This window comes from Aedes aegypti, chromosome 3 (genome assembly GCF_002204515.2).
Source record: "Aedes aegypti strain LVP_AGWG chromosome 3, AaegL5.0 Primary Assembly, whole genome shotgun sequence".
Classification (NCBI taxonomy): Eukaryota; Metazoa; Arthropoda; class Insecta; order Diptera; family Culicidae; genus Aedes; species Aedes aegypti.
The window spans coordinates 105,591,128-105,616,987 of record NC_035109.1 but is presented as its reverse complement, the minus strand read 5'-3'; the positions used below and the strand labels follow the sequence as shown (position 1 = coordinate 105,616,987).

Sequence of the window (25,860 nt, the reverse complement as noted above, 5' to 3'; positions counted from 1 at the left end):
TAGAAATAGTAGTTTTCGTTTACTTCACCAATAAACTTGTATGTTAGAACTAGATTAAATTTACCACATTAAATTTCTCCTGTGCAAAGTATCACGCATGTACTATGACCTCTATCGTATTTTAGTTGCTTGTTGTCGATCCACTCCCAACATCTGGTGGTTTTGTAATCAGTGTACCCCTCTAATGCGTGAATTGAGAAACGATCGTATTTTGCAAACAGAATCGAAAGCTGCTATTCCAATGGTGACCGCCGGAGCGAATGAAAATATGAACTACGCTAGTGAAATTCGGGAGATGAAACGGCAAATCGAAATTATTCAGGAGAGTCTTGCCGAGGCTTCAACCGCAAAATCGACTGGTGAATCATTCGCTAACCTATATCTGTGCCCACCTGAAGCACGATCTTCGCCGCTTTCTTCGTCGAAATTGTTGCATGGGTCGAAACAAATCAGTGCTTCAAATATAACCCTGCCTACGAACGCACCGGATGATAAATTTTGGCTGTTCTTCCCGAGGATCAAAAACGATGTCACCGAGCTCACAATGTCCAGGATGGTTGAAAATTGTCTCTCATCAGAAGCATCGATCGAAGTCAAAATGCTTGTTCCAGCGTGGAAAAATCCGTCAACGATGCCCTATATATCGTTCAAGGTTGGAATCGATGCTCGTTTGAAGGAAACTGCGTTACGTTCGTCAAAATGGCCTGTCGGATTATGCTTTCGGGAATTTAGAAACTGTATTTGGGAACCTGTATGTTAGTTTATTGTGTTAATGACATAGGAAATATTGCGTTTTTGTTTGCATTTGTTAAGATTGTTTAGCGTATATATCGTGATTAGTTTGTAATAGTTAGTTACTTAGTTCATTTGTTTAAAGTTTTGTGCAACCCATTTTTAAAACCCCATTTTTCAATTAGATCACAGAGATCCGTTGAAATAATTACAAATAAAGAAATAAAGAAAGTTGAAAGTCATTTCATTGCACTTCACTCGTATTTTCCGGAATCTATTTGATTTTTCCACAAAAATTTATTTTTTTTCGGTACGGTGTCTTAAACATCAAAAATGGGGGTGAGATTGGGTCAAGCAAGAACGATAGTACATAAATGAAATTGCAAGTTCACTTTTTTGACATTTAAGACATAAGAAGTGTTTATTGTTTCGAAATACAACATCTCTGAAACATCAAACAAGTCTACTTGAGTATTCCATGCGTTGAATAACAATGCAACGCATTTTGATAACTTCTCAAACCAGCAACTGTGTTTCGTGCGCAGCAACAGCGTAAAATTTTATCAAGTGGTTTTTTTTTTTCGAAATTTAAATATTTATCAGTGATTTCATATTTCATAGAAACATCTCACGGAAGTACAAATGAGTTGGATCGCTGAAATACTGGGATTATGACGTCAACATCTGCCTGAAATGTATTGATCGTGGAATGTCGCATCGAAATTTAACTATTTGTGAAGGTTTAAAATAATCACTGTTTCAGTACACCTTTGTGGAAACTGAATAGGCTTTATGGTAATGGGGATGAGACTTTGAAGAAAATTTATGTAAACTTGACGATAAATGTTGGATTTACATATTTTTCTCATAGTTCTTCAATTTTTTGGTATAATCGTACTTTTAAGTGGGTTTATCATACCTGTGAAACATCTTAGATATCTTCTCGTCTTGTTTGCATCGTATTTCATCAATATCTTTCAGCTATGAACGGTTTTGCAATAATATTCTCAAAAACAAGTTATTTCAATTACAGTGACCCAATGTCACCCCCTCTATGGGGTGAGATTGGGTCATTTTTCATTTAATTGTGGTGCCGCTGTGAATAAATATTTTTCTTTAATTTTTGAACAGTTGTTAATGTACCATCAAAGTACATACACACCAAATTTGAAGTTTATTGGAGTTAAACTGCGATAGTTATTCAATAAATAAATCGTACATAGAGTAAGGTGGGGCAAAAGTTCGACCTTAGTGGTATAATCAAAGTTTCCATGAAAATAATAGCAGATGAAACAAAACAAATACCATGCAGCGAACCTTCCGCATATAGGCTATAACTTTGCTGAACAAACTTGTGTCAAAATATTTACCCATTTTTAGTTATAACAGTTTTAAAATTGATTGTCTTAAACGAACTTTTGCCCCACCGGTGGGGCAAAAGTTCGAATCTAGTGTGGGGCAAAAGTTCGTTGGCTAAAACACAAAATATCAACACTTTTATGCCAGGCATACTTTATACCAGCCGTAAACTTATGTTTGCCGAAAAATACACACTAAATTTTCATCAAAAAATGCCCAAAACAGGGTTAATTGTAATACACCCAAAAAATAGCAGTTTTTCGCAAAACTAAGTGAAAATGTAAAATTTTTGTGACATTTTTCGCATGATCAGGCAAATTTCGCTAAATTTGGAGATAATATGTAGATTTCAGGAAATTTGAAAAATTTTCCGTGGGTTTATACATGGGTCGAACTTTTGCCCCGCAGATTCGAACTTTTGCCCCGCTATGGGCCAAAAATTGATTCCAACTATTTATGGAAAAACTAATACACGTCAGAGCATCCTTATGATAGGCCTAGAAACGCCCTTACATAAAATATTGAAAAATATTTTATCTTCATTTGGTTCCATGCATCGAAAGATTGACCAAATATTACAATATTAACGTCGAAAAACAACAAATAGCCATAACTTTTCCAAATCTTAATCGATTTTTATGATATTTGGAGTGAAAGTCTCTTACTTGAATAGCATTCGAACCCCCATGACATTTATAAGATTTGTTTCGAATTGAGCTAGAAATCTTAAAAAGAAACTCTTACCCCACTCGAACTTTTGCCCCACTTTACTCTATCCCTTTTTGACCCATGCTCACCCCCAACGACGGTATGTGTGTTTTTTTGGTTTCCACCATTAATCATGGCCACGTAGCAGTCCTGCTAAGAATTTCAAAATATCTCCGGTTCCAGATAGCTAAAACTAGCAATCAGGGTCAACACTGAAGATTGAAGAGTTTTCCGGCAACCTGTCGCAAATGTTGTAAAACTACTTTAAAACAATAAGTAATGCGGTTCAAATTTTAATTATGAATAAAACAGTTTAACGTTCTTTTCAAGGACTGAATAATGTATTTAAATATATGACCGTAAGAACATTGGGTAGTCATTTGAGTTATATTGTTCCAATGATTATTGGCGCTAAACTGATCATATTTCAAACATAATTTTCCCTTCTTTCACTCAAAGGGTGTTCTTTTTAGTTGTTTTGCAATTTTTTTTCCGCAAAGATACACTATTCATATTTCTTGAAATTATTCAACTAAACTAATTCGTGTCAAACGTTTCAGCTTTTTTGTTCTCAGACCAGCTATGTAAGTAGTGAAAATTGCATAAAATTGTATGCGAAGGATTTTAACAACATAGACTAAATAACACGGATCGATCAGTTGCGTTGTTTTATACTTGTTATAATATTACAAAGATATAAACATTATTTGGAGCAATATTTACGATGCGAGTGAAGTACTGTAGAAGTGACGCTAAATTATAATTAATTTTGCGCTGCAGCTGTGCAGTGCTAGTAGTCCAATCCTCTTGATGTAAATAATGTGAAAGTTGACTACACAATGTTTCATGTTATAAGTGCAAATAATATGAGTATATTCAAGATACAAAAATGACAAATATCGAAAATTTCGGTAGGCTTGAGGTGAAGATGCATCGAAGCCAAACCTACAATTTTCAAGAGCATAAACCTCGAGAACCAGCCAGCGATTTGAGCTGAAAACTTTATCGATTGGTCACACGCTGGTGGTGACCAATCGATTAAATTTTCAGCTGGAATGGCTGTTTGGGTCACTAGATTTGCGCTCATGAAAATTTGAGGTTTGGCTTCGATGCATCTTCACAAATATGTCGATCAATTGATATCAAGGTTGAAAACGAATTACAAAAAATGATTCTGGGGAATGCTTTTCTGGCAAATGGTCCATTCTGGCGAATTGATTCTGGCAAATGGTTTTCTGGCAAATGTCATACAATCTTAACGGATGTTCGGTTCTCCAGATTCGTGCTCTTGAAAATTTGAGGTTGGGCTTCGATTCATCTTCACCTTAACAAGGTATTGCAAACAGCTACTAACAGTTTAAAACTTAAGTTCTGGATGTATTCTTTGAAGTATATTTGTGCATTGTTATGCAACATTTAATCATTAGTTACATGTGAAATGTATTGAAATTTTAGTTCATGAGTTCGATAAATTATCAAGAATGTTGAGGTACAAAACATAATTTAGTAACATGATTGAACTGACTCCGTGATGCCTTAAAGCACTAGAGCCAATGGAAAATCAGTTAATTTTGAACAACTTTCAAAACACCTAATTTCAGTTTTTCATTGACAACATTTAAAGATCATTACCGATATTTGAATGTTTGTAATTAAAACATAGAGTTTTTATTACGCCCCAAAATGGTGTAACTCTAAAGTTTTGTAATTAATCGTTTAAGGTGAAGACGAATCGAAGCCAAACTTCAAATTTTCTAGAGCACAAATCTAGAGAACTGAACACCCGTTTGCGCTGAACTGATGGAATTACTTTGAAGTTGTGGGCTTATACCTTCAAAAGGGCGTAACTTATAATAAGGCCCTACGATTATTATTTTTTCAAATTTTGACATCACATGTAGTTTAACCACAGGTAATGACGGTCTGGGAAGCATTGTGTATTTTCCCAATGCCTAATTACTTCATATGTGATAGTCATGCTTTTATGGGCCTGATAAGTTGACGAATTTCCCCTATGTTTCACAGTAGCTTATGTTGATTCAAATGAACATGTTTGGGGTTGTGACATGAGATTTTTACAGTTTGTTTTTTTTTTTTTCATACAAAATTGGGCCACCTCAATCCACATTCTGAGAACAGTCAGTGTCTAGAGATGATCCATCAACTGCGAACGGAAAGTTTCATTGAAATTTTGTCTGCTACCACAAAGAATGTATTTCCCGTCTTCCTTCAGTGAACATTACGTAGCTTATGGATGCTACACCAATACAAACGATTGTGTTATTGATACAGCGTGACACAATTAAAAGCGAGGAAACTTACCAGCTTGGAGCTCTCGCAGCCCAGGTTCACGTCAACCGTCGTTTCGCGGAAGCTCGATTGATCCCGCGCAAAGCTGGTGCCAAAGCCTCGCCGCCGGCCACAAAGTGTCTCCCGGAAAGCGACCCGATACCGGTGGGACATCACGTTGTACAGGATGGGATTGACGGTGCTGGAACGAAACGAGAGAGAGAAAACAGGAAACACGTGAAACGTGTTGAAAATGGAAAAGCGTGAGGTGGGGGACATTTTCCGATTCATTGGAAATGACTGGGTTTACGGCTTAACAGGCCATTTAAAATGGGATCAGCTGTCTCTAGACGAGACGGATGATTTACAATAAGTTTTAATAGCATTAGTTGAGACTTTTAAAGTCGTAGATAGTCTCGAATATGGGGAGCTCAATTTTGAAGTTTTATTTTTTAGATTCAATTTAAATGAACAGTACTATGAGGCTAACAATTTAAACGAACAAAAAAAAAATAACTAATTACAGTGACGAATAGTTTGAGTGATATGAGAACCATCTTTTGGTCATTAGAACTTCCAAAAATATTGACTTGACGTTCAAAATGCCAGCTAGGAGCAAAACTCTGTAATAATAGTGCTTTCTAAAATAAGATTTCACAAAATTGGGCTCTCCTAGACCAACACACCATGTGTGTTATTTTGAAAAATCGATTTGGTGTTGATTTCCGCTTAATTTTCTCAATCTTCACGACGCACATAGAAGCTTAGTATAGCAAACATCAAATTCCAGAATTGTTTTCTGTTTATTTATTTGATTACACAGCTAGACTCCTATTCGACAATATTGAAGGTAATCACTACATCAAATTGACTCTAACGATGTCTTATTTGATTTGTGTGTTGTCCATAACCATCGAACATTCTTATCTACAAATAACTACGATCAGAACAGAGCAAAACGAATGATTCCCGTAATTTATTTGACTTTCTCTCAATCGTCCGACGCCATTGACCCCAATCAGAAAAAGTTTTTCTCCTGCTTAGCAAAATACAAATAGGTAGAGCTCTGCGGGTCGATGATTTTCCACTGAAAACAAACCGATAAACTTTGCGACACTTTCCCGAAAGACTGGACCTTTGTTCTCGTGTCCTTTCGAACGCAATGGAAAAAAAAGTTACTTGTCAACGTCTTGATACGCTTCATCCACTTGAAACCAAACATCGCAAAATTGATTGATTGATTCTGTAATCCGATCCCGGGCAGGAAAAAGGTTCCGATCGAACTGGACGAGGGTTTAGACCGTTCATTTTGCAGTCGTCGTCCACGGGAGCGTAAAACGATGCGTGAAAATTCCTGTCAGTGGCTTCAAAGGGCAAAACAGTAAAAAAAATTTAAGACATTTGGTATTCCAGTCGCCCACTTTCTATTCGTTTGGCATAAATTACGGTTGTTTTTTTTTACTATATCCCTCGATTTGGAAAGGGTGGTTCAATTCATTTGCTGTCGACGAACATCGAAAAATTATTCAAATGATCATCTGAATTGAACGAGTTTTGCAGATTGCTGTAAATAAGCTAATGCGGATTGCCGAAAATTATCGATTGCAACCACAAAATGCCACTTAGAATGAAAGTTTAATTTGAAAGAGCAAAAAAAAACAGATCACCAAATTTAAAATTTTTGAAAGAAGATGCAAAATTAAATTACAATCAAGTTTTCCAAAGACATCATACGTTTAAAATCCACAAGAACAGAGAAAACAGATTTTTCCAGCTGAACTGTCGATTGCTGTGGGTCAATATTCCCTGTGAAAAAAACCCATAACTCAAACAAAATGTCCAATAACCTCAGATGGGAGCGTTTGTTTGCGTCGTTTCCGGAACAGTGGCTTCCATTAACTTAAATTGAACTTCTTCCAACCGTCAGCAACCAATTAGTGGTCTGCATTTTACCATGGTTACGAAACTCCTTTCCCTTAATTACATTACCCAAACGTTCATCGTCAGTCGAAGAGTTCGGGTTTATTAGTGAGAATCAGCCAATTTGCGAGTTTGGACATTGGAAAAAAAACCAGAAAATGCTAGGTTGATGAAGATGTAACGAAGGGAATGGATTATCGGCGGATCGGAATGATCCCACATCGCATTCACTCACCTATGTTGTTTGTTCGATCGACATGGGTTTGATGGACGCTACGTTGTCCATAAAAGCATAATTGTCTCATATGGGGAAAGTAGGTATTGAGAAAATAGCACAATAAGTTTGAATTTTGTCTTCTTCTACATTTCTTAATAAATTTAAACATAATTTACGTTTTCAGGTGAATTATCAGATGTTTATTTGAATTGAAAGTTCATAAAGATGTTCATTATGTCTTCATTTTTAATATAAAAATGCAAAATTTTCAGATTTTTCCACAAAACTTTCAGGAAAAAAATAATTAGTTTTGATAAGCATGGTAAAGTACATATTAAAACATGTTTGAAAATCCATATGGGACATTTTTGCATTTAAGAGCAGCTTATCAAACCTTCATCGAGGGTGCACCAATACAAACGAAACAAACCTCCGGAACGTGGACCGGAAAGCCCAAAGCGGATGCTGATCCTGTTTGTTTTCCGATTTGGCTCCATCAACTTTGCCACAGTCCGAAGAGTTAGGCTGCCGAAGTTATTGCAGATGCCAATCAAGTTGAGTGGCCAGGGATTGTTCTCTATGCCAATTATTTTAATAGACTTGTCACACGATATTAATGCACTTAGAACATTGTTGAACGGATGGGAAGCTAGGCAGACTGTGTTCAAACAAATCAAACTATTCCGCAAACTGATAATCACTTATCGCGATGTATCTCTGTTTGCCCGGGTTCAATATATCGGGTTTAAGTGTAGTTACTATGTATCTCCATTCGAAACTCTAGTGAGAAATCTTTTTCTCATTACCTTTATTAGTATCATTTCAAACATTACAATCATTTTTTATATCTTGGTGGTCTGGGAGCTTTCTTCAGCCAAGTGGTTAGAGTCCGCGGCTGCAAAGTCATGCTGAAGGTGTCTGTTTCCGGCATTACGCGAAAGTCTCCTTTCTTTGTAATTTGGAAAAGTCTTGATGGAGTTCAAGATCTCCTGCCTAAAGCCTTCAGATTCGGAACAACTAACAATGAATAAATAGCTCATTTTGTAATAAAATGATTTTCAATTCTGTTTTCATTGACGTAGCTAGAATTTTTCTCTGGTGGGGGCCAAGGGGGGGGGGGGCTTGGGGAGGGGGGGGAGATTTGTGTCGGATACAAAATCTCATTTTATGGAAGTATTTTTTTGAGGGAAGGAAGAGCTATTTTTTGAAGTTTTGTTAAGCTTTCTGATACCGTTTTGATTCATATTACGGACACTTAAGGACTCAGGGAAATATAACCCAGCATAGAGCATACAAAATAAATCATTCTGTATGATTCCTTAGCGCTATCGAGCGTCGGAAGCCCTTAACTTTCGAACGGTGGGTGAAGAATACGCTTCCGCAACTTCAATTATTTTAAATAAATGAAAATGTGTGGCCTTTTCATGTTCTTTTTCCGGACGCTTCCTCACTTTTGCCTCATATTCCGGACACTTTGAATCGAATTCCGGACAGCTCATGATAATCATTAATGGAAAAGCCAAATCGTCAATTGAAATCGTTAAACCACCAAAGAGACATCTAAGGTAGTTGGGCATTATAAATTTTCAAAGATATTTTTAGAAAAAGTTTACTAAAACGAGCCTTGAAATTGACAACATTTGAACAGCAAAAATTGAAACATTTCGCGTGAAATGTTTCCCATACAAAGTAAAGTGTCCGGAATTTGAATCAAAACGGTATTAACAGAAAATTCTCAAACAATTTCTATCAGAATGTAATTTTGTGGCTTACTCAGTCTTATAAATTAAAACGGCTTGTTTGGCTAAGCCCGACGTTCCAGTCCCGTGTATTGGACCTTTTTCAAGGGATAAGCAGTCAACCGTCTCTCGTCACCTAATTTATAAATCTATGGTAGAGATGGAGCTTCTTGTAGTGCCATTTAACATTGGGTATTAAAAAACTAAGGGGGGGGGGGTGTTGGCTGATTACACTATGCACTACTCACGATAAAACAATCCGCAAAAAAAAAACACTTTTAAGTTTTTTAGGAATTTCTTCCTAAATTTTTCACCACAGATTCACACAAATATTTTCTTTTTTTTTCATTCGCCTTCCGTAATGGATAACAATATGAACGGTGGCGTTCATATGGACAGAATTACTGATGGTTTTTATGTCAAACATCGTAGAAAATTTTCTGCACGAACTCAAAAGTTTCCTGATACACTTTGGTTGTACTATTTATAATTTTCAGAAGTTGAAGTCCTGTGGGTACCAGTAAAAGTTTAAGGCGATATTATTGACAATATTAAGAACATATCTTCCGTCAGAATCTTTTATAGAAGCTCTCCTGTAAATCCAGCAGAATACCTTATTTTACATCTGGATTATCTCGAATTCTTCGAAAAGCCTCTAGGAATTTCATTCTAGAATTGCACAAGAATTGTCTGAAATTTGTCAGAAATTATCCCTCTATAGATTCTTTCACCGCTATGGTATTTTTAAGTATAAGTATTCCTAGGGTTTTTCAACAATTTCTCTCGTGATTTTCCTCTGAAGATTTGAAGGAAAATATTCAAGAGGAGAATCATAGAACGTTTTGCAGAAAATTTTTAGTTCATGTTTTTAGGATCAGCAACCTGAAAAATTAAAAAAAAATATTCTAGTAGCACTTTAAGTAAAATATCTAGGTATAAGATTTGTTGAAATACGATGTTTTTTGAAAGAATTGCAAGAAAAAAACGTCAAACTTGTAATAGTAGACACTAATGTTATGGTTGATCTTCTGGAGGAATGGATGATGAAAATATGAAAAAAATAAATTGACAGAATCATTTCAATAATTTCCGAAAGAATTGTAGCCAATATCATATAGATTTCTGAAATCATCTTCCGATATTTATTGAGAGATTTGTGTATGATCTGTTTTTAAATTAAGAATTAAGAATTTAATACATAATTAGATTTCTCGTCAAAATGTAGGTCATAATTCAAGCAACTAGTTTATTTATGCGGAATTACTTGGTAAAAAAAGTGAAATAAGAAAGAGTTGAATGCAGGAATTGAAAAAAATGGTCGATTTTGTTGGACTTTTTCACACTAGGATAAATTTTTGTCATCTATCTGAAGAAAATTCAGCGAGATTGAAATTTATTGAAAAGATCTGTTATACATTGCGTATAATTTTTCACTTCAAATCCCAGCTATTTAAGTCTACGTCTAAATCTAATATGGATTTCTAATAAATGAAATATTTGTCTCCGGATATCTCGAGAATGCAAGCCATCCATAGCCGAGTGGTTAAAGACCGCTGCTACAAAGCAAAGCCATGCCGAAGATGGTAGGGTTTGATTCCAGGTCGGTCCTGGATCTTTTCGTAATAGAAATTTCCACGATATAGGTACGAATGCGAAAATGGCAACTTTAGCAAAGAAAGCTCTCAGTTAATAACTGTGGAAGTCCACATAAGAACACTAAGCTGAGAATCAGGCTCAATCCCAGTGAGGGCGTTAATACCAAAAAGAAGAAGAAGCACGCATGAAATAAAATTTTGCCGCTGGAATTGCTTTGAGAATTATTCCATAGGCGAGGTTTGGCATTAAAGTTAACTATGACGAAAAAATGACTTTTTGTGAGTCAATTTCCGCAATTTGAAAGGAAGCAAATTAACTCACTGTCCAAATAGCAAATTAACTTACTGGAAAATAGGCAACTATACAAGTATAGTATATTTACCAAGGCGTGTTCCAAAAGATACACCCAAAGTTTCAAATACTTTGGTTACTAATAACGAAAAAAGCTGATGTATCATATACCTATGAATGATGACAGCAACCCCACCACATGCTCCATTATGTCGATCATTACGATAAACAAAAAAAATGGATCTCTTTTGAGTTTAGATCAAGGTTTCAAATAAGTTTCAGTAATGACGGGGTTGGTGGTCTAATGGCTATCGCTTCTGCTTCATAAGCAGAAGGTCACGGGTTCAATCCCAGGCCCATCCCTTTCCTCGTACTTTGTTGTTGTATTTTTCACTTGCTTCTATCTTCTCTTCTTTTCTGGCGTTACGTCCCCACTGGGACAGAGCCTGCTTCTCAGCTTAGTGTTCTTATGAGCACTTCCACAGTTATTAACTGAGAGCTTACTATGCCAATGACCATTTTTGCATGTGTATATCGTGTGGCAGGTACAAAGATACTCTATGCCCTGGGAAGTCGAGAAAATTTTCTTTGCGAAAAGATCCTCGACTGGTGGGATTCGAACCCACGACCCTCAGCTTGATCATGCTGAATAGCTCCGCGTTTACCGCTACGGCTATCTGGGCCCCTAATGCATATCTCCGTCGTTTTCTAAGCGATTTTCATTTTTTTTGCAGCAATGGAATTAGACACTATTTACAATCAATATCAATTATTGAATAATATTGTATACCCAAAGTTTTTTTTTTTAACAAAAGATACTTCTTAGTGTTATCTGGTACGGATTTGTGGCACATATTAATCAACAGTAACAATATATAAGGAGATAAATTATAGTTTTCTTGGTTAAAAACCACAATTCACATGTTTGGGATGAAATATAAATTTTAGAATACTCGCAAAATTTGTTTTACTCAAAAAACCGCGAAGAACCTTAGTTCATTTATTTTTCATGTGATTCAAAATTCGACCCGGTGACATGTAGTTTTTTTTCCAATTGAATTTGATTGTCTTTTATTCCACTCAAAATATCTTTTAATAGAAAACATTATAAAAAATTTAATTTTTTAACACTGTTTGCCTAGAGCGAAATTCAGCTTAGCTTAGCTTAGCTTAGACTGACTACACATATCAATGGTTGCTATTCCGTGATTGACCGAAGTCAGTGAAAATGCACAAAGAATCAACTAGAAGTTCAGCTGGGATTGGCCATAATCTTCTTCAGTGTGTATAATTCAGTGCCTCTATTTATAAAAGGTCAATAACGGCGCCGGCCACGTCCTTGCAGTCAGGTGGGATTGAGGGAAGGAATGTTAGTGTGTAACCTTTGCTATTTGGAGACCGTGTTTGCCTCTGCATCTCCACAAAGGTTACTGGGATGTTTGTTAATGGGGAGGATCGTTGGGTCAAAGGATTCATATTGATAAGCGATTAGACCATGATAAACAATGATTTGTGAGATATATACATGCTTATACTTATATATAATTGTTCATATAATTTCTATGTAGAGGAAAATTATGCCGACACTTGAGGTGACGAACCATTCAAAGTTTGTTGAACAAATACCTAAATGTAACATTTCTACAGCTGTCAGTACGAAAGCATGTGTTATTATATTTTACTCATTTGAAAAGAAACAAAAGACTCAATTGGTTGGGACATCATAGAACACTCTTATTCTTGTGCCGACACTTACAGTGGCGAACCATCCAAAGTTTGTTGAATAAAGTGAACCTTTCGCAAGTCTACACTTGTAGTGTCGAACCATTCAAAGTTTTTTTTTAATTACAAAAATAAAGGTATATAAGGGGTGTTCTGAAAAAAATGTTAAACATAAATAAATCATGAATCAGAGTTTGTGTCGACACTCACAGTGACGAACCATCCATAGTTTGTTGAAACATCATATTTACATCCCACCATTGTAACGATTAAATGTGCAGTCATACATATTTTATAGATTAGAAATAGTAGCATGAAACGAGCTCACCAATTGATCCGTTATCCTTGACTGAGTAGCCACAATTCACTTTCAGCTTCACTCGTTTGCTCGGCTAGCACTCAGAAAAAAAAAATAAATAAATACAAAAAAAAAAAAATAGGCGCGCGACCCGAAAAAAAAACACGGACGACAGCTCGGGCTTTCTTGACGCACTGCCCAGGAGCAAGCGTCAAGGTCGTCGAAAGATCAAAAAGAACGAACCGATCGCGGCACTTTTTAACTTACTCCAACCGAACTCCCCGATCACGCCACTTTTTCACTTACTAGACCGATGCGCGACATGTTTGATCCTGCCCTCGTCGCTCGCTCCGGCAAAAGCAAGCGTCAAGGTCGAAAGATCAAACAGAACTCCTGTTTGCCTAGAGCAAAATTCAAAGCAATAACTGGCGGATTTCTTTACTGAATTAGGACTGTTGAAGTTTATTGAATATATTTGTGCAAAAATCTATTTTTTTTATTACACTCTAAAATGATTTCAATTTTGAAAATTACAAAGATCCCATTTTTTATACTATTTGCCATCAGATTAAAATTCAATGCGATGACATCTTGTTTTATTGCTATCAATTGTGTTATAGAAGAAGTCTGGTATTTGGCAAAAAAAAACTTTTAGTGCGTTGAAAATTTATTTTATTTTAAAAACTATGAGAAGCCGCTTTTAGATCTTTTTACATGCAAATCATAAATATAAAACAATTTTTTCGACTTCCTAGCTCCCCGACAAACGATCCGAAGAAAGTTTAAAGCTATTTTTCTATTATTTATTGGCAAGCAATGAAATTATTTTTTGTATTTTTGTCATGAATTGTGTTTAGTTTGTGATTAGTAAATAATTGTTAAACTAGAATGAGTTGTACATTTTTGGATCTGTAACTATTTATTTTTTAACCAAAGTTTAAAGCAATGACTCGCCAATTCGTTTATTTCTGTTCTAACATCTTATGCAAACAAATTTAGGTAAAAAAACATGATGATAGAAAAAATATATTTAAAGTAGTTTTAAGGTTTAATCAATTTTGAGTGTTTTCCAATATTTACATTTCTGCTCAAACATATTTTCTAGACTTCTTGAATGAAATTTATGTCGAAAAAATTGAATGTCATCGCTTCAAGTTTGAATGAACTAGCAAATAATTTAAAACAATGCGGGTTTTCTCTATTTTTAAGCAACATAAGTTTTGAGTGTAATCTCAAATTTCAATTTTACCCCAAGCATGTTAATTAAACTTTTATAGGAAAAAATACCAAAAAATATATCGTTTTGAATTTAGATTTATAGACTAAAAAGATGAAAAATTTAGGTTTCTTGTTGTTTTTAAGCGAAATAAATTTTGAGTGTAATAAAAAATTCCTCTTTCTGCTCAAATATAATCATTGTTCTTGAACAATCAATTTTATCACTAAGAACTACATGTCATTGCTTCGAAACTCGATTTAGGGGCATGCAGTTATACAAAATTTTAAAGTTTTTTCAACCTAACCTGTCTCGTAGTTTCCAGAGTAAAGCAAATTTTGAGTGTAATCAATAATATATATTTCTACCCAAAAATGTGCACTGGACTACTCTAGCCAAATTGATGTCAATTGAATCACATGTCATCGCTTTGAATTTTGTTATAGACCAGTTTGAAATAAATTTTGAGTGCAACCAAAAAACTCTATTTCTGCTAAAACGATTTCACTGCATTTCTACAAAAACTTTCATGTCGAAAAAACTATATATCATCTGAAGGTCGTAGACACAAAAGTCAATTTGGACAAATTGAGATGTAGGATTGTGAAAAATAATAGAATCGTTCTGGTGGGCTTCGATCCCACGACTCCCAATACGCTAGACTGGGCGCGTTAACCAACTACGCCACAGAACGGGTAACGATTCTGCAGCGCAATCGGCCAACCTGAAACCAAAGTCCGTCACGACCCCATTTTCTCCTTCACAACCCTACACCTCCTTCGGCTCTCTGAGATGCCCAATTCGACTCTCCTAAGCGTGCCTACGAACAACAGTGAGAGATTTTATTTTTAGCGTCGCACTGTTGCCTTGTTTGTGCCACACTACTCATAAGCCAACGTTGGCTGAATGAGATGGTTAGTATGGGTCCGGCTTTCGACGTGGTCGTATCTCGTCATATCGACCCCTTTTGCGATAGAGAGATCGCCGCTCAAATTTACTCAACTAGGGTTGTCATGTCTATTACGGCTTAACCAGCCGACGGTGTTTTGAAAATACCTGAAGGTCGTAGACACAAAAGTCAATTTGGACAAATTGAGATGTAGGATTGTGAAAAATAATAGAATCGTTCTGGTGGGCTTCGATCCCACGACTCCCAATACGCTAGACTGGGCGCGTTAACCAACTACGCCACAGAACGGGTAACGATTCTGCAGCGCAATCGGCCAACCTGAAACCAAAGTCCGTCACGACCCCATTTTCTCCTTCACAACCCTACACCTCCTTCGGCTCTCTGAGATGCCCAATTCGACTCTCCTAAGCGTGCCTACGAACAACAGTGAGAGATTTTATTTTTAGCGTCGCACTGTTGCCTTGTTTGTGCCACACTACTCATAAGCCAACGTTGGCTGAATGAGATGGTTAGTATGGGTCCGGCTTTCGACGTGGTCGTATCTCGTCATATCGACCCCTTTTGCGATAGAGAGATCGCCGCTCAAATTTACTCAACTAGATACGACCACGTCGAAAGCCGGACCCATACTAACCATCTCATTCAGCCAACGTTGGCTTATGAGTAGTGTGGCACAAACAAGGCAACAGTGCGACGCTAAAAATAAAATCTCTCACTGTTGTTCGTAGGCACGCTTAGGAGAGTCGAATTGGGCATCTCAGAGAGCCGAAGGAGGTGTAGGGTTGTGAAGGAGAAAATGGGGTCGTGACGGACTTTGGTTTCAGGTTGGCCGATTGCGCTGCAGAATCGTTACCCGTTCTGTGGCGTAGTTGGTTAACGCGCCCAGTCTAGCGTATTGGGAGTCGTGGGATCGAAGCCCACCAGAACGATTCTATTATTTTTCACAATCCTACATCTCAATTTGTCCAAATTGACTTTTGTGTCTACGACCTTCAGGTATTTTCAAAACACCGTCGGCTGGTTAAGCCGTAATAGACATGACAACCCTAGTTGAGTAAATTTGAGCGGCGATCTCTCTATCGCAAAAGGGGTCGATATGACGAGATACGACCACGTCGAAAGCCGGACCCATACTAACCATCTCATTCAGCCAACGTTGGCTTATGAGTAGTGTGGCACAAACAAGGCAACAGTGCGACGCTAAAAATAAAATCTCTCACTGTTGTTCGTAGGCACGCTTAGGAGAGTCGAATTGGGCATCTCAGAGAGCCGAAGGAGGTGTAGGGTTGTGAAGGAGAAAATGGGGTCGTGACGGACTTTGGTTTCAGGTTGGCCGATTGCGCTGCAGAATCGTTACCCGTTCTGTGGCGTAGTTGGTTAACGCGCCCAGTCTAGCGTATTGGGAGTCGTGGGATCGAAGCCCACCAGAACGATTCTATTATTTTTCACAATCCTACATCTCAATTTGTCCAAATTGACTTTTGTGCAGGGTTCTGAATTTTCGTATCAATGATGCGAAATCTGCGATTTTTCGCACGTAAGGAGAATGCTTTTTTCGCTTCTTCACCGGAACATCTTTTTTCGCTCACACTAATTTTCCCTGGAGCTACGTTGGAGGATAATCGAAAATCATTCCACTCCGGGGATAATTTATTTTTCACTCCATCATATTTTCGCTCACCAACTGCTCCCGATAATTATCACTATGGGGATAAACAAAAACTAATGCCGGCGACGGGATTCGAACCTAGAACATTGCTAAAAACAACCGCGATGCGTGCATGCTAACCATGCTACTACATCAACTTGACGAAAGGAGTGGTTAATTTGGTGCATAAAAGCAGCTGCTGCTCGTTGCGATGGATGCAGGAAAAGTTCTCCATGGATCGGAGAAAGAGAAAACAAACTTCTCACAGCTGCGGAGAGGTGCAGTTATCTATTTTCGCTTTGTTTTGTGGACGGATAAAATCGCAAGGCAGCTAATCGCTGAAAATTGATGTGAGGGATAAATCCATTATCGTGAGAGTGAGTGAGAATTCGGAAGCTTGCTTTTGTGTCTACGACCTTCAGGTATTTTCAAAACACCGTCGGCTGGTTAAGCCGTAATAGACATGACAACCCTAGTTGAGTATATATCATCGCTTTGAATTTTATTTTATTGTTGAATGTATTTTCCAACCTGCTATGAAATGTTGCTAAATAACTAAATAAACGCTCAATAAACGTAAACAAAATTTGATGTTGAACATACTCTGGAACTTTAACTCAAATTATTATTGAAGCAAGAAATACTGTTATATCCGAGCTTGAAGTAAAATACGACTCTGTTATTATAGACGACGATCTAGAAAATGACATGAGATAAGGAGACAATTCCAACTTTTTCGTAATCCAGCTTTGAAAACTATATGATAGAATTTGAAATGAATAAACAAGTTTGCCTTAGTTGAGAGACGGAAGCTTTAAAAATAAAATCTCGTCGTTGATTCTTGGCTATAAACCTTTTTTTGCATCATTGAAAATTTTGCAAAAGCCTTAAGGCCTTTATTTCGTCGAGAGAGGAGAATAAAATATTGGTTAGGTGCAAAGGGTCAAAAAACTTGCTTTGTTTGACAGCGCCCTCAATTTTAATGTAGGTCTCACTATTCCAGTTGAAAATCAAGTTGCCCAGGAGTTCGAAAGCATTCCCAATCCAGAGGAATGTTTCCGACAATTTAGTTCCCCAAGAATTTTGGTTAAGGTGAAGTGAGAAATATTATTAAGAAAACAAAAATATGAAAGCCCCTGGCGATGATGGATTTTTTTACATTCTCATAAAGAAACTTCCAGAAAGTAGTTTATCGTTTTGGTTTGTACGTTTACCAATGTTTTCAGTTGGTATATTTTTTGAAACTGCACATTTTTTTTCAAAGCTCCTGATCTTATTTTCTGTTTACTCTTTCACTCCAATATGACTTAAAATTTGCAAAGCTCAACTCCTTTAATGCAAGCCCACCTACCGAAACTGATGATAAAGCGGAGGGGTTGACCAATCCATTTTAATTAGAATGTTTCATGGTTAGACTCGCACGCTTGACTCCTTCATAAATCGTCGGATGATGAGGGTTTTAATCCTCTTGTGCTTACTGATAACTTTTGTTTTGCTTCTGCTTGATTCCTCCATCATATAGGGTTACGAATTAGGAGATTGTTGGAAAAGCTTTAAGGCAATCAATTTTTTTTATATTTTCAAAATTCCCTAGAAACAATTGTCAATTCTAAACTCAAATAGCCCTCTTCAACTAATTAGTGAACAATTAATTGCCGGATTGCTCTTTAATGAGATAAACTAACAAACCAATCCATCGAGTTCAAAATGCACATCCCTTTCGGTTATTTTTAATGGAACAATCAATTTCCACAGAATCCTGCCCATCAATGAAATAATTAACGATTCCACCGGCACGATAAAAACGATTATCAGACTGCTCCTTCCTGCAGGTGGTTGGCTGCGATTTTCACAGCTTCATTACAATTAAAAATCCCATCCGCCGCAAAAATGGCGAAACCGAAATCTCATCATCATCATCATCGTCATCATCGTCACCATCGAGTGTTTGCCAATAATTTGCCATCATAACCTCCGGTCCGGTTGGTTGCTGTCATTGCCGGTTTTCACCCGATTGTCAGTACTTAACAAAATGTTATAATAATAAAATTTTTTCAGAGCTTTTTATAACAGAATGTGTAATAAACTGCTGATAAGATGTCGAGAACTTCAAGTTTGAAAGACTTCCTGTAAGAGCTAGCATTTTGAGACAAATGTTATACATCAGACTTACCTGAGTTACCTCAGGGATGTCAAAAATCTTTGTTTACGGATGATACAGGCCCCTCTGGCAAAGAACGAAACCTGTGTGCCATCTGTAGTAGCTTGCAAAAAAAGTTTGGATATATTTTCTTCATACTTTCAAGAATTAAAAATTTCTTCCAATGCTTCCAAAACTCAAATAATAATATTATCACATAAACCAACAGCATTTTATTTGAAACCTCTAAATAGACATGTTGGCACGATGAGAGGGGTTCCAATAAATTGGTCAGACGAAGTTAAGTATCTATAGTATTTTGGGGCTCTCATGCTAGATAGAAATCCAACTTTCAAAAATCACATTGAGGGCATTCAAGCCAAATGTAACAAATATATAAAATGTTTGTATGGGATGGTACACAAATTATGTCACGCTAAATTTCAACTTTTTTGACCCCCCCCCCCCTTCGTCACACTTTTTGTATGAGTCCTCCGAAAATTTTGTAAGGCTTGTCACGCTTGGCTCGACCCCCTCCCCCCCCCCTTGGAGCGTGACGTAATTTGTGCATGACCCCTATCCACTTAGAGTAAGGTGGGGCAAAAGTTCGACCTTAGTGGTATAATCAAAGTTTCCAGGAAAACAATAGCAGTTAAAACAAAACAAATACCATACAATGAACCTTCTACATATTGGCTATAATTTTGCTGAAGAAACTTGTGTCAAAATATTTACCCATTTTTAGTTATAACAGTTTCACAATTGATTGTCTTATTCGAACTTTTGCCCCACCGGTGGGGCAAGAGTTCGAATCTAGTGTGGGGCAAAAGTTCGCTGGCTAAAACCCAAAATATCGATCCTTTTATGACAAGCTTACTTTACACCAGCCGTAAACTTAAGTTTGCCGAAAAATACACACTAAATTTTCATCAAAAAATTGCCCAAAACCGGGTTAATTGTAATGTATTCAAAAATTGCAGTTTTTCGCAAAACTAAGTGGAAATGTAAAATTTTTGTGACAGTTTTCACACGATCAGACAAATATAACTAAATTTGAAGATAATATGTGGATTTTAGGCAATTTGTAAATTTTTCCGTGATTTTATACATGGGTCGAACTTTTGCCCCGCTGATTCGAACTTTTGCCCCACTATGGGCCAAAAATTGTTTTCAAGCATTTATGCAAAATCTAATACACTTCAAAGCAACCTTATGATAGGCCTAGAAACGCCCTTACATAAAAAATTGAAAAAGATTTTATCTTTAATTGGTTCCATGCAACGAAAGTTTGACCAAAAACTACAATATTCACGTCGAAAAATAACAAATAGCCATAACTTTTCCAAATCTCAATCGATTTTTATGATATTTGGAGTAAAAGTCTCTTATATGAATAGCATTCGAACCACAATGACATTTATAAGATTTGTTTTGAATTGAGCTAGAAATCTTAAAAAGAAACTCTTACCCCACTCGAACTTTTGCCCCACTTTACTCTATTACCAGAAAATCGAAACTTTGTCTTAAGAACAAGCTTTTGATCTTCAAACAAATTTTCAGGCCAGCCATGTTGTATGCTGTACCAACATGGAGAATTCAAAATAAAATTTTGAAAATGATTCTGAAACTTCCTCCCTGGTATAGTACCAATGAGAATATCCAATGTCGAAACATTGGAACAAATGACAAATAAAATAATTAATAATTTCAGGCAAAAATCGTTACAATCTTCTATTGTAACGATCAATGCGTTATATATTTCGGTTAAGTTAGGTTAAGTAAATTGAAAACGTGTTTTTTTCTCTTCTAATCAGGTGAAATCAACTCACCTGTGAAAAATCTGAACAGCTACGGCAAATGGAATGTAATATGTTGTTAACATAATGTTAATAAAATCATAAATTTGTTTTACCAAATTAGGATGATAATGTTGTCTAATAACACAGAACATCTAGATATAAGAAATGAATGTAATGTTTGAAATGAGACTAATAAAGGAAATAAAATAAAAAAGAAGTGATATGATTTTGTTATGCATTTGTAATCGGGTAGCGGTGAACAGTCGATTTCTGACTTCCTGCAAATCCCATCCTTTGCTTACTCGCTTTCCCATGGTGGGTGTGAGTGGTTGAAGAGCGACCCAATTCATGGATGTATCCTCGAAGATGGTTCCAAATACAGTGGAAATGTAAGAGGACGAGAAGAGGCAAAGAGCGAAAACAATGGCTCGAATTTACATAAAGCAATTTTTCTCAACAAACCAAGCATGGCGAGGCGAGTTTGGGTGGGCAAATGAAACGGAGATTCGTATAATGGCAGTATCAACTTGCAATGAAAATCAGGTAAAACACATCCCTTGGTGCAGATTGACTTGAACATTGGGGGAGCAAGTCGGTTTTCATGGAATGTTCGCGGACAGATGGGCGGTCCATAGAAAATCGTAGTTCCTGTAAAAACTTCTAGAAGATCTCCAAGAGCAATTCCTGCAGGAATTCCTGGAGAAAGCCCTGGTGGAACATCTGGTGAAATCGCAGGAGTAACTCCTAGAAGAATCCCTGGAGGAATCCCATGTGGGGTTTTGGTGGAATCTATGCACAACTAGTTGGTCGACTGTATGTTGAATGTTTTGGGTTGAAATTGGCAGCTCAATATATCATGAATCCTATCACCTATTAAACCTGAATCTCAGATTCTGATCTTAACACTCTAGTAACACTGGATGTCCAACAATCATTCCTTCCCTTTCCCGATGACCGTACACGGTAAAAAATAAGCACCATGCTATCAATAGTTCTGCACTTGGATTTGCACTACTGCTGACAAAATCAAGGTAACAGCACTTGAATACAACGTTGCATATTTTAATTTGAAATAAAAAAAAAGTTAAAACAAACATTTCCGCCTGACCCAGATTTGAACCACCAACCTTCGGAGTGCAAGTCTAGTGTCTTATCTCGACACCAACTCGCATCTGTTGAAAGGGATTGAATTGACCTCAATCAGTTTCTACAACGAGCTGTCAATGATTGCTCTCATACAAAAGACATGATGTTCAAAATCAACGACTTTTCACTTCAGAGTCTAGTTCTAGAGACAGTAGAGCAAATCCAAAGTTGAAACTCTTCAAATCATGGTGATTGGTGTTTTGAATTGAGTCAAGTGATCAATCTATTCAATCGAACGTGCTGATTTTTTACCGTGTATGGATGTGGCCTGCGTCGTTATTGACATATGAATTTTGAACTCTCGATTTGTGCATATCGAGAATGGTTAGCAAGTTCTGAGCTCCATTCAGTTTTCCTCTGTGGAACTTCGAATATTTTGGAAAGTCATGGAGAACTGTAAGATAATTTATGCTCATTCTCATACTCATATGCAAACGTGGCATATTTTTATATTGTTGATTTGCTTTAAATTTGAATAGACCATTTCCGTGAAATTTTTTTATTGGCTTATATGCTTTCTGTCAATTTACTGAATAAACTTTCCTAAGGAATCGATATGTTTTGAAGCCTCTAAGTATTGGAAAACAACGAAAAACTGGCGGCACGTTAGTTTACCCCTCGGTCTCCTACAATTTATTTCTCTCCAATTTTTATTCGACTCCATTTTTCCCTATGATTTTTTCTCCACATCGTGGTGAATATTGATTAGCTGGTTTGGATCAATCATGACAGATAGAAGCGCTCAAGCAGACGTCGCGGAAAATTCTCCGTCTCTATCCCTCTTCCATTAGCCTCCATTGACTGTCTTGCTCTTGACGTTCCTACTGGAAACGTTTAGATTTGTTTATATGGAGTTGACATTCACTGCGGGAAATGTTGACATTTTTATATGGAGAATCGATGTTATGCCAGACGTGCAACGATCTACCTTTATTTATGTTTTCATCCGTTATCATTGCTGTTCTATTTGCTCAAAATATGTTTTTTTTTGTCATCATCTGATCACAAGCAGCAGCTTCACCAAGAGGAAAGAAGATAAGAAGCTGTTCCTGTGCAGTCACCACTTTATTAATATTTTTTGGTTGCCGTTTTGGTTCAATGATAGTGAAAGGGAAATATTTCGCAACCACCATCTCCTTCGCCTGGGGCTGCTGTGATGCTCCTTGGATATTTATAAAAGGAGTTCTGCTCTCTTCCGGTTTTATGGTCGATGGCGATGAGGATTTCACGGCGAAATACAACAGTATACTGTTTTTGAAGCTGGTTTATCCCAACTGGAAAACCGGAAGACTGCAAGAGGTCCTCGATTGGCACATCCATCTTTTGGTTTAGATTCCCCCAGCTTCCATGGGTATCAAGTGACGAGAACAAAATGTCGGGAGGAGAAATCTTCGTCTCTACCACAATTTTGCCGGAGAGCGGAACCATTTTTATGAACAATCGTGGAGCACCGCAGCAGCTGCGGGCGGGGAGATGAAGAGGATTTTCGTTTTGCTAGTGAAGAATTCGTGGTGACGGAGGACCATCAGATTGTAGAACTGCGAAACTTACATTATTCAGGGAAATTTATTAGAGGAGTAAATTAAATGGGGAAGCGATTATGGTCCCAGTAAATAAACGGGGATGCGGGTTTATAGTTTCGGCGACCGTTTGGCCACATAAATACTTCTGAGCCTGCCACAAATTTCTTCGCAATGTTCTGGATTTATTCAGGTGTCGAAGATAATGGATGCGTGTCACTATTTCTCTCTTTTATTCTTTCATTGTGCTTGTGCAGAGCGAATAGTGACGTCACTAGTTGCTCAGCATAAGCATAGCGGAAGAATAAAAAAGAAAACTAATGGCACGTATCCATGGTCTTCGTCACCTGAGCTGATCCAGAACATGAATTTCTCCGTTTCTATCGTGTATCAGATTTGACACTGACATTTCATTATGTCTACAAACACTCAACTCAGGGGTGAGATCGGAATTTGTGGAAAAATCTCCACTTTGTATACCCACAGGGTTGAAACAACTGTGCCGCACGACAGTTTCCACATAAAAAAGTGGTGAATATCCAAGTTTTCAAAAAAATATAATAAAATAAGGAGATCATATAAATTAGTTCTAAAAGCGTCAATAATCATTAAAAATAATCGACTTTCGAAGAAAAATATAAAAATAGGGGGTAAAATCTGACGGAAATGGTCTATTCTACCATCCATGTACCCTTTATCCTTCACCAGCGTTAACCTTTTTTCCAAGAATACACTTCACAGCATTCACCCCTGCCAAAACCATTCCAGCGCTCATTGTATTGTTCGCGCGAAAGAAGGCATCTGAAATTGGCTTATATTGATTATCAGATCATTTTTTCTTCCTAATCTTCTTCTAGGAAAATGATTTTTTTTCCTACCAAGCGATGACACAATTACTGCCAGTTGTTATGAGCAATGCCGCAAGGGCTGAGCATCGTTGTATATTATCTCATTTGAGACGATGGGTAAAGGGAAATTTCAGTGAGAGGAATTTCATCACTGGCGGTGATGAAATTATCGTATCGGTATCGTAATTTGCCATTACGCCCAGTCAAGCCAGTCGAGATTTATGTGGGTGGTGGTAAAAGATGAGTTGATGACTTTTGGATGAGTTCGAATGACTTTTAAATTTCCCTGCCGTTACTCGAGAAGCTCCTATCAATCGAGTGTTGGTTATGGTTTGATTTTGTTTTTGGGTAAATTGTGGGATTAAAAGTTGGTGGAGAATGTCGTGGAAACAATTAAAATCTGCATAGTTGTTCTTATGATAGCATCGATGCGTTATTTCACGTTCAATGGAAGCAATTAATGAATTAAAATGCTGCTTTGTGGAACACCAGTACAGAAAGTCTTTCAGACTTAGAGTTCTGATAATTAACCTGAAGTGTACGATTTGACAGATAACTTTGAATTCTTCTTACCATGGAATAAATAGCAGCAAATTAAAGTTTTTTTTCTTAATTTCACAATGAAGCCTTCATGTACTGATTTTTTTTTCTATTTATAGAAAAAGGGATCAAATTTGTTACACGTAAAAGTTGATGATTGGTCGAATGTCCATGTCGGTAGCCGAACTGTTCATTGGCAAAGATTGAGTTTCCATTTATGTGGATTATCATTCTTTTCTAATTTACATTCTCAAAATGTTTACTGATGGAGGAAAGCAAACTGATTGGACGATAGCTAAAAGCTTCTGTAGGATTTTTGTCTGGTTTCAAAATTGGTACAACCTTAGCATTTTTCCATTTGTCAGGAAAATATGCTATTTGAAAACATTTGTTAAATATATCAACTAAGAATGCTAAGCTACTTTCGCGAAGTGTCTTGATGAGAATGTAGAAAATTCCATCATCGCCAGGAGCTTTCATATGTTTGATTTTTTTTAATAATAGTTCTCACTTTTCCAAATCAGTCTCCTATGAATTTTCGAAAACGTTCTCATGATCGAGAATGTTTTCGAAGTCCTGCGTAACTTGATTTTCTTTTAGATTAGTAAGTCCTAAATTAAAATTTTGCGCGCCTTCAAACTGAGTAGCTGGTTCGCTATTAGTTATTAATAATTTGTTTCCTCCTTCATTGCCGAAATTGCCCACATAGAAAAAATACAATTTGTCTTACTGTCAAAACTGTAAAATTACTTCAACTGATAAAGTTAGTGTATCACAAACACTTGCCATTCTGTTGAACAATACGAAATCTTAAAGCTGCAGACTATGCAAAATGGTTTGAGAACTCCGTTTCAAATCTCGCTCAACTTTTCTAAAGGACCTATCTAACATTGAGAGGCTCTCTTTGTTTACTTTCTCTTTAATCAATAACTGAGTCACATGAACCTCCTCTGTTGCGTTTTTTGTATGAAACGCTAGCCAAGGAAATTGCCTTTCGATCTATAGTGAAAAACTTCCCAAAAGCTTTAGTATTCCACTGTTACAATTGAAAGAGAGCGAGAGAGGAGAGAATCTCTCATTTGTACATAGGTCCTTTAGTAATGTTTAGCGAGAAATAGTTATCCTAAAATATAATACCCAGATATTGTTGTACTATATTGGTATAAAATTTGGAGAATTGTGGAAACAACCCTTTCGTAAAATTTGTTTGTGTGTTTAAAAT

General features: G+C 36.8%; 1 protein-coding gene across 3 annotated transcripts in view; it reads right to left on the bottom strand.

Annotated features, from left to right (window-relative positions):
- The window catches only part of LOC23687755 (G-protein coupled receptor 39), a 339,479-nt gene that overhangs the window by 40,053 nt on the left and 273,566 nt on the right, over window positions 1-25,860 (bottom strand). For all 3 annotated transcript variants that reach the window (XM_021850745.1, XM_021850747.1, XM_021850746.1), the window contains one exon: window positions 5,122-5,290. In XM_021850745.1, the coding sequence (XP_021706437.1) occupies window positions 5,122-5,290 (169 nt within the window). The remainder of the gene's footprint in view (window positions 1-5,121; window positions 5,291-25,860) is intronic.